Source organism: Entelurus aequoreus, linkage group LG18 (genome assembly GCF_033978785.1).
Source record: "Entelurus aequoreus isolate RoL-2023_Sb linkage group LG18, RoL_Eaeq_v1.1, whole genome shotgun sequence".
NCBI classification, from domain to species: domain Eukaryota; kingdom Metazoa; phylum Chordata; class Actinopteri; order Syngnathiformes; family Syngnathidae; genus Entelurus; species Entelurus aequoreus.
In genome coordinates, this window is record NC_084748.1 from 8,296,870 (window position 1) to 8,306,908 (window position 10,039).

Genomic DNA, 10,039 nt, shown 5'->3' on the forward strand with positions numbered 1-10,039 from the left:
CAGCTAACGTTAGCCATGCTGCTACCTCTCTGCTCGGGGAGGGCGTATACGTGTGTGACGTATGACGTGACGTGTGTAAGGTGCGCTTGCTGTCTGTGAAAGGGAGAGAAGAGCCTGTCGTGTAATGCAGGCAGCGAAAAGCAATCCACAGACCTGTGGATGTGTTGAAGGTGTGCTGGAAAATGCGGAACGGAAATTAGGGAGCAGCAGAAAAGTGGAATGTATTATTTAAATCGGTGCGTTGGAAAACACGGACCGGAGTTTTTTTTTAAGACTGGATCTGAATCGGCATTTTCCCATGACTTGCCGATACGCATTTTTTGGCAAATATCGGACATCCCTAATTCAGACACTCGGCACCATCTTAAAAGTACGGCGGGGTCCGGCGACCCCCGGCCAGCGGTCCGGGGCACATATAGCAGGCCCATCCACTTTTCTAGTTTTGTAGTTTTCTAGTTTACACTCTCATAACCAGTACACTAGAAGGGTAATGTATTCATACTTGGTCATACTTCCTGGTTGAGCCTGCTGAATAATTTGAGCAGTGCTGCCATCTAGCTGCAGGCTTGTGTATCCTCGCCCAGTTGGCTGTTAGAAAAATGCAGTCGGCTGTTAGAAAAATAATAACGGTGAAACGTTAGTCCATTTTCACACATAGTGCCAATAAAAACAAAGTATCAATTTGTATAAAAACCAAAGCAGAGTCAAAATAGCAGCAATAAAAACAAAACAAAGCTATCTAGCGTCCTCAGAGAGACAATTGTATGTTGTGGTGATTTGTTTCCGAAAGTTGCACAAAGTAAAGCTGGCGGACTTTGGCGAAAACAATTCTTAAATCTACTTTGCACCCAACTTCATCTCTGTTAGTGAGCCGGCCAACAAGCTGAACTATCTCACTGAGGACAAGTCACAGAACGCGTCGTCCAGATGTCCCACATGCCTCCGAGGCTTTAAACCAGAGCTGGGCAAATATTTTGGCCACATTTAGAGAAAAAAAATGATATATACACATTTAGCTGTAAAAACCTGCTGTACAGTATGTGTGTTTGGGTCCTGTTTTATTCAGGAACACTAATTGTCAGGTTCAAACATTGATGACATTTATTAAACAAGACAAGAGGCAAAGAATTAAACAGAGACAGAATTCAATTTGGACTCCATTGAGGAGAAACGTGTCGAACAGTAACCTCTTACAGTGTCCCCCACGCTCTGGCGGAAGATTGTACTCCATCCATCCATCCATTTTCTACCGCTTGTCCCTTTTTTGGATCGCGGGGGGTGCTGGAGCCTATCTCAGCTGCATTCGGTCCTCCTTTGTTTGACTTTCTCCGACCACAGCTGCTTCCAGAGGGAAGTGGGTCGTAAACAGCGTTGCCTTTGGTTACAGAACAGTTCAAAAGAAAAGGTCTTAGACACTTCACAGAAAAGGCCGTAAACGAGTTCAAAAAGAGGTTCGTAAAACAATTGAAAAAGGAAGTCGCCTGGAGGGGATTCTGGTCCTGCTTCCTCTTCGCTTTTTTGGTCCTTAGGTCAGACAATATCTTTCTGTTTGATTACAATACATGAAAGAAACAGGGACACCTTCATGTTGCTTCCCCCCCTACACAGTGGAGTTTTACGAGCCTTACTCTTGGTAGGTTCCAAAGACAGCTTTTGCTTCTCACCGGGCACTCAAATGTAACGCAAAGTTTTTGTGATAACTTATTCTAACACTGATACCAAAAGTCACAATGTCCGATAGAATACTAAAAAAGTTATGACAGACCACCTCAAAAAAAAAAGGAATGGAATTTTACAGTTTTTCATTCATTCATTTCATTTATTTATTTATTTCAGGCAATGACAAAGACGTACAAGTTGACAAAACATAATAATATAAATTAATACTGAATGGGACACCCAAAATGTACATGCAAATAAAGAAAGTGGGATTTACAATATTAACTATAAAACTGGCACACTGACAAAGCGTAACTTATTGCTACTATAACAATCTACAGGGTTAAAGGCCTACTGAAAGCCACTACTAGCGACCACGCAGTCTGATAGTTTATATATCAATGATGAAATCTTAACATTGCAACACATGCCAATACGGCCGGGTTAACTTATAAAGTGCAATTTTAAAATTCCCGCCACACTTCCGGTTGAAAAACTCCTTTGGATATGATTTATGCGCGTGACGTCACAAAATCCACGGAAGTGGTTGTACCCCATCTGACCCGATACAAAAACCTCTTGTTTTCTTCGACAAAATTCCACAGTATTCTGGACATCTGTGTTGGTGAATCTTTTGCAATTTGTTTAATGAACAATGGAGGCTGCAAAGAAGAACGTTGTAGGTGGGATCGATCGGTGTAGTAGCGGCTAAGTACAATACTTGCAGCAACACAACAAGGACTACTTACTACGCCTAGCCCAGGGGTCGGCAACCCAAAATGTTGAAAGAGCCATATTGGACCAAAAATACAAAAACAAATCTGTCTGGAGCCGCAAAAAATTAAAAGCCATATTACATGTGTCATGAGATATACATTTAATTAAGAGGACTTAAAGGAAACTAAATGAGCTCAAATATAGCTACAGATGAGGCATAGTGATGCAATATGTACATATCGCTAGCCTAAATAGCATGTTAGCATCGATTAGCTTGCAGTCATGCAGTGACCAAATATGTCTGATTAGCACGCCACACAAGTCAATAACATCAACAAAACTCACCTTTGTGCACTCATGCACAACGTTAAAAGTGTGGTGGACAAAATGAGACAGAAAAAGTGGCATAAAACACGTCCTAGAAAGTCGGAGAAAGTTATACATGCAAACAAACTATACGGTGAGTTCAAGGACCGCCAAAATTAGTAGGACAAAACGGCGCTCGCCAAATACTCGAATCAGTGAAGCATGTTTAATATAAACAGTGTGATTTATAACAACTAGGGAGGTTTGTGTCATGTTTGTCCTCATACAGAAACCATACTAAAACAAAAAAATAGATTTTTTTTCCCCTCATCTTTTTCCATTCTTCATACATTTTTGAAAAATCTCCAGAGAGCCACTAGGGCGGCGCTAAAGAGCCGCATGCGGCTCTAGAGCCGCGAGTTGCCGACCCCCGGCCTAGCCGATGCTTGCCGCCAAACCCACGGATGAAGTCCTTCGTCGTGCCGTCGATCGCTGGAACGCAGGTGAGCACGGCTGTTGATGGGAAGATGAGGGCTGGCTGGCGTAGGTGGAGCGCTAATGTTTTTAGCATAGTTCTGTGAGGTCCGGTTGCTAAGTTGCTAAATTAGCCTTAGCGTCGTTAGCAACAGCATTGTTAAGCCTTACCAGGTTGAGAATTTTTAACCGTGTAGTTACATGTACATGGTTTAATAGTATTGTTGATCTTCTGTCTATCCTTCCAGTCAGGGGTTTATTTATTTTGTTTCTATCTTCATTTGAGAACGATGCTAGCACGTTAGCTCAGTAGCTAAGTGTGTCACCGATGTATTGTCTTGGAGATAAAAGTCACTTTAAATGTCCATTTTGCGTGCTCGACTCTCATTTTCAAGAGGATATAGTATCCGAGGTGGTTTAAAATACAAATCCGTGATCCACAATAGAAAAAGGAGAGAGTGTGGAATCCAATGAGCCAGCTTGTACCTAAGTTACGGTCAGAGTGAAAAAAGATATCTCTTAACTGCATTCTAGTCCGTCACTCTAACGTTCCTCATCCACAAATCTTTCATCCTCGCTCAAATTAATGGGGTAATCGTTGCTTTGTTGCTCCGAATCTCTCTCGCTCCATTGTAAACAACGGGGAATTGTGAGGAATACTAGCTCCTGTGACGTCACGCTACTTCCGGTACAGGCAAGGCTTTTTTTATCAGCGAGCAAAAGTTGCGAACTTTATCGTCGATTTTCTCTACTAAATCCTTTCAGCAAAAATATGGCAATATCGCCAAATGATCAAGTATGACACATAGAATGGATCTGCTATTCCCGTTTAAATAAAAAAAAATCATTTCAGTAGGCCTTTAATATATTAAGCTTCTCTTTCTTCCCCTCCATTTATCTGCTTTGTTTTGTATTTCAAGTTATCATTACGTATATGTATTGTTGCATCTGAACAATTGTATTGTTGATAATAGAGGTAATTGTTATTTTTCATTATCAATAGTGATATTTCTATTGGTATTTGTATTGTTCCATTTGTAGTGTAATAATGCTCATTGTCATGTCTGTATTATTATTTATTTCACTAACTGCTTAATTTGCTATCATTTTTACCATCATATTTGTACATATCCTACTTGCTGATGTTGTTTTGTTTTTGTTATCATTATTGTTGTGTTTACTGTTGTTGTTGTCTCTCTGTCTGATCCCCCTCTTGTCCCCACAATTTCCCCCTCTGTCTTCCTTTTTGTCTCTTTCTATCCCCTCCTGCTCCCGCAGTTAGTGGGTCCATGCCGATGACTTCTGTTTTGTTTGATCAGCCGTTTTACTGCCAACACTGTTTGACAACAGTTAAGGTATGTAAATAAACATAAATGATAGATAACTCATTCCACAACGTATACAGTATATCTGCGGCTTATAGTCCGGTGCGGCTAATATATGGAAACATTTTTTTCCCCTAAAATTTAGTGGGTGTGGCTTATTGTCTCTATAGTCTGATAAATGTCTGTTTGGGCATCCCTGGTCTATACAGTACTGCCATCTAATGTGATAATAAAACGAGATATAACAACTGGACAGCACAGTTATCATGACCAGCTCATTTTTAAAAAAATATTATTTTATTAATAAACAACTATTATTTAGTAACATACACAAAAGTACGGAAAATTGGCACAAACTTTGAGTCGCGGCATCGATTCCCAGATACCGGAAATTGGTACTGTATCGGTCCCAATGAGAACATGATCTTTGCACACATACATAAACGTAAACAGTCGAAGAAATAATCCAGATCAGCCTCAAAATGCACTTGAAGGAAGGAGGGTTGATAAAAGTACGAGTGTCTGTGTCAGTATTATTAACTTACAAATGCATTCTTTTTGTATTGTTTCAGTTTCACAAATTTCTCAGTAAATTCACCAAAACATCACCGTGAAGTTATTAAGTCTGTTTAGCTGATTGGAGAGCTAGCTTCCGCAGCTAGTGGCTCCATGCCGACGACTTCTGTTTTGTTTGATCAGCCGTTTTACTGCCGACACCGTTTGACAACAGTTAAGGTATATAAATAACCATAAATGATAAATAACTAATTTCACAACGTATACAGTATATCTGCGGCTTATAGTCCGGTGCGGCTAATATATGGAATTGTTTTTTATAAAAAATTATTTAGTGGGTGTGGCTTATCGTCTCTATAGTCTGTTAAATGTCTGTTTGGGCATCCCTGGTCTATACAGTACTGCCATCTAATGTGATAATAAAACGAGATATAACAACTGGACAGCACAGTTATGACCAACTCATTTTAAAAATATATTATTTTATTATCAAACAACTAACATTTAATAGCGCACACTAAAGTACGGAAAATTTGTACAAACTTTGAGTCGCGGCATCGATTCCCAGATACCGGGAATTGGTACTGTATCGGTCCCAATGTGAACACTCTTGTCCGTGTTCATGATCTTTGCACACGTACATAAACGTAAACAGTTGTAGAAATGATCCGGATCAGCCTAAAAAAACCTCATAAAAGTACGAGTGTCTGTGTTAGTATTATTAACTTACAATGGCATTCTTTTTGTTTTGTTTCAGTTTCACAAATTCCTCAGTAAATTCACCAAAACGTCACAGCAGCTAGGGGGTCCACGCCGATGACTTATGTTTTGTTTGATCAGCCGTTTTACTGCCTTGTTACAGACACAGTTTGACAACAATTAAGGTATGTAAATAAACATTTATAAAATATTTCTGTGTAAATAACTCATTTCACAACGCATACAGTACATCTGCGGCTTATAGTCCGGTGCGGCTAATATATGGGGGAAAAATCTACAATTTAGTGGGTGTGGCTTATCGTCTGTATAGTCTGTTAAATATCTGTTTGGGCATCCCTGGTCTATACAGTACTGCCATCTTATGTCTTGCAAATGTGATAATAAAATGAGATATAACAACTGGACAGCACAGTTATCATGACCAGCTCATTTAAAAAATTAAAAAATAAAAATTATTCACGCCCACAAAAGTACGGAAAATTGGTGCAAACTTTGAATCGCAGCATTGCTTTCCAGATACCGGGAATTGGTACTGTATCAGTCCCAATGTGAACACTCTTGTCGGTGATCATGATCTTTGCACACGTACGTAAACAGTCGTAGAAATGATCCGGATCAGCCTAAAAAAACCTCATAAAAGTACGAGTGTCTGTGTCACTATTATTAACTTACAATGGCATTCTTTTTGTTTTGTTTCAATTTCACAAGTTTCTCAGTAAATTCACCAAAACATCACCGTGAAGTTATTAAGTCTGTTTAGCTGATTGGAGAGCTAGCTTCCGCAGCTAGTGGGTCCATGACGACGACTTCTGTTTTGTTTGATCAGCCGTTTTACTGCCGACACCGTTTGACAACAATTAAGCTATGTAAATAAACATAAATAATAAATAACTCATTTCACAACGTATACAGTATATCTGCGGCTAAAATATGAAAAAAAAAATGTTTTCCTAAAATTTAGTGGGTGTGGCTTATTGTCTCTATAGTCTGTTAAATGTCTGTTTGGGCATCCCTGGTCTATACGGTACTGCCATCTAATGTGATAATAAAACGAGATATAACATCTGGACAGCACAGTTATCATGACCAGCTCATTTAAAAATATATATATATTTTATTATTAAACAATTAACATTCAGTAACGCACACAAAAGTACGGAAAATTGGCACAAACTTTGAGTCGCGGCATCGATTCCCAGATACCGGGAATTGGTACTGTATCTGTCCCAATGAGAACATGATCTTTGCACACGTACATAAACGTAAACGGTCGTAGAAATGATCCGGATCAGCCTCAAAATGCACTTGAAGGAAGGAAGGTTGATAAAAGTACGAGTGTCTGTGTTAGTATTATTAACTTACAAATGCATTCTTTTTGTATTGTTTCAGTTTCACAAATTTCTCAGTAAATTCACCAAAACATCACCGTGAAGTTATTAAGTCTGTTTAGCTGATTGGAGAGCTAGCTTCCGCAGCTAGTGGGTCCATGCCGACGACTTCTGTTTTGTTTGATCAGCCGTTTTACTGCCGACACAGTTTGACAACAATTAAGGTATATAAATAACCATAAATGATAAATAACAAGTTTCACAACGTATACAGTATGTCTGCGGCTTATAGTCCGGTGCGGATAATATATGGAATTTAAAAAAATATATATATATTTAGTGGGTGTGGCTTATCGTCTCTATAGTCTGTTAAATGTCTGTTTGGGCATCCCTGGTCTATACAGTACTGCCATCTAATGTGATAAAAAAAACGAGATATAACAACTGGACAGCACAGTTATCATGACCAGCTCATTTAAAAATATATATATATATATTTTATTATTAAACAATTAACATTCAGTAACGCACACAAAAGTACGGAAAATTGGCACAAACTATGAGTCGCGGCATCGATTCCCAGATACCGGAAATTGGTACTGTATCGGTCCCAATGAGAACATGATCTTTGCACACATACATAAACGTAAACAGTCGAAGAAATAATCCGGATCAGCCTCAAAATGCACTTGAAGGAAGGAGGGTTGATAAAAGTACGAGTGTCTGTGTCAGTATTATTAACTTACAAATGCATTCTTTTTGTATTGTTTCAGTTTCACAAATTTCTCAGTAAATTCACCAAAACATCACCGTGGAGTTATTAAGTCTGTTCAGCTGATTGGAGAGCTAGCTTCCGCAGCTAGTGGCTCCATGCCGACGACTTCTGTTTTGTTTGATCAGCCGTTTTACTGCCGTGTTACAGACACCGTTTGACAACAATATTAACCTCTTAAGGCCCAAGCTGTTTGTTTACATGCTTTTTTTTATTTCTCTTTGCTATTTGGGCTTATTGAACCCTAATTAGAATAAAAACTAAGAAACATCTTTTGATATGATGTACTTAGTCCATAAGTACACAAACGTGTACTTCATGTTTAGTGACTTGCTAATTCTTATTTTTACACTTTTTTTTCTCCAAATTCCATTGTATGTTATACTCTTCTGACAGCACCAGATGGCAGTATAAATGTCCACATAAGTGGCCATAAGACCCCAATTCAGTAGTGTACACAATTTTTGTAAATAAGAGGTCATAGGTGCTGTCCACGCATGTGGCCACTAAGCCTTTATTAATTAAGGTATGTAAATAAACATTTATAAAATATTTCACAACGTATACAGTATATTTGCGGCTAATATATGGAAACATTTTTATTTATTTTTAAATTTAGTGGGTGTGGCTTATCGTCTCTATAGTCTGTTAAATGTCTGTTTGGGCATCCCTGGTCTATACGGTACTGCCATCTAATGTGATAATAAAACGAGATATAACAACTGGACAGCACAGTTATCATGACCAGCTCATTTAAAAATATATATATATTTTATTATTAAACAATTAACTAAGGCTGAAACGACGCGTCGACGTAGTCGACGTCATCGGTTACGTAAATACGTCGACGCCGTTTTTGTGCGTCGACGCGTCGCATAATGACGTCACACTACCGTCATGGCGAAGCGCAAAGCAGACGATCAAAGAAGACGATGCGAGCGGTGCGAGCGGTGCGAGCGAGGGGGGAAAAGCATGCCAAAAGTGTGGGAGTACTTCAATAAACGGCCTAATAATGTTGTTGTATGCACACTGTGTCGAGCGGAAATGGCCTATCATAGCAGCACAACGGCTATGAACGAACATTTGAAAAGAAAACCATCAACTAGTCAATCGTCCGCGCGAGCATACGTTGTCATCATTACACAAAAACATGAATGTGTCATTTGTATCTGCTAGGGGTGTAACGGTACGTGTTTTGTATTGAACCGTTTCGGTACGGGGCTTTCGGTTCGGTACGGGGGTGTACCGAACGAGTTTCTAAGCTAAAGTCTTAACAAGCTGCTTTGCTCCGTCTGCCTCTGTCTCAGCACGCAGCATTGTCCCACCCACACAACCATCTGATTGGTACACACGCAGCATTGTCCCACCCACACAACCATCTGATTGGTACACACGAAGCATTATCAGCCAATCAGCAGTGCGTATTCAGAGCGCATGTAGTCAGCGCTTCAGCGTGGAGCAGATAGGTGTTTAGCAAGTGAGCATCAGGCAGCGGACTCTCCCCAAATGATAATAAACACCTCCCAGTCAACTACTACTAACATCACTATGAGCCCGTTGACCTTCTAGAAACTTAAACTGCAGCTCAGCTCGCTCGAAATCCTGGCTTGAGGTGAAGGCTAATTACCTCTCAGTTCCAGCCACATCGACCCCTTCTGAGCGCCTATTTTCAGCTGCTGGGAATATTATAAACAAGAAAAGAACCAAACATGTACACATGCTAACCTTTCTTCATTACAACTGTTAGACACTCACTGGAATGAGTAGAATTGGTTATTGTGTACTGTGTTGGACTGGATGTTTATTTTGCACATTTTAAAAGCAATATTTAATGTTTACAGTGCTCCAGAATATTTAGATTGGCACTTTTTTGTATTGGATGTTTATCTTTATTTTTGCACATTTTAGCAAATAAGCAATACTTTCACTTTTGTTGAAATGTTTACACTGTTGTTACAGAATATTTCGTTTTGCACTTTTTTGTATTGGATGTTTATCTTTATTTTTGCACATTTTAAAGCAAAATAAGCAATACTTTTACTTTTGAAATGCTTATACTATTGCAGAATATTAAGATTTGCACTGGATGTTGACTTTTATATTTGCACATTAAAAAGCAAATAAGCTACTTTTAATTTTGTTAAATGTTAAAAGTTTTAAATGTTTACATTGTTACAGAATATTTAGTCATGTTGTTGTCAATGTTGACTGAGTGGCCATAC

General features: G+C 39.0%; 1 protein-coding gene across 1 annotated transcript in view; it reads left to right on the top strand.

The window, feature by feature from the left end:
- The window catches only part of LOC133634267 (uncharacterized), a 114,458-nt gene extending 108,391 nt beyond the window's left edge, over positions 1 to 6,067 (top strand). The window contains exons 8-9 of the mRNA XM_062027394.1: positions 4,435 to 4,511; positions 5,755 to 6,067. Of these exons, the coding sequence (XP_061883378.1) occupies positions 4,435 to 4,438 (4 nt within the window). The 3' untranslated portion in view covers positions 4,439 to 4,511; positions 5,755 to 6,067. The remainder of the gene's footprint in view (positions 1 to 4,434; positions 4,512 to 5,754) is intronic.
- The last annotated feature ends 3,972 nt before the right edge of the window (positions 6,068 to 10,039 follow it).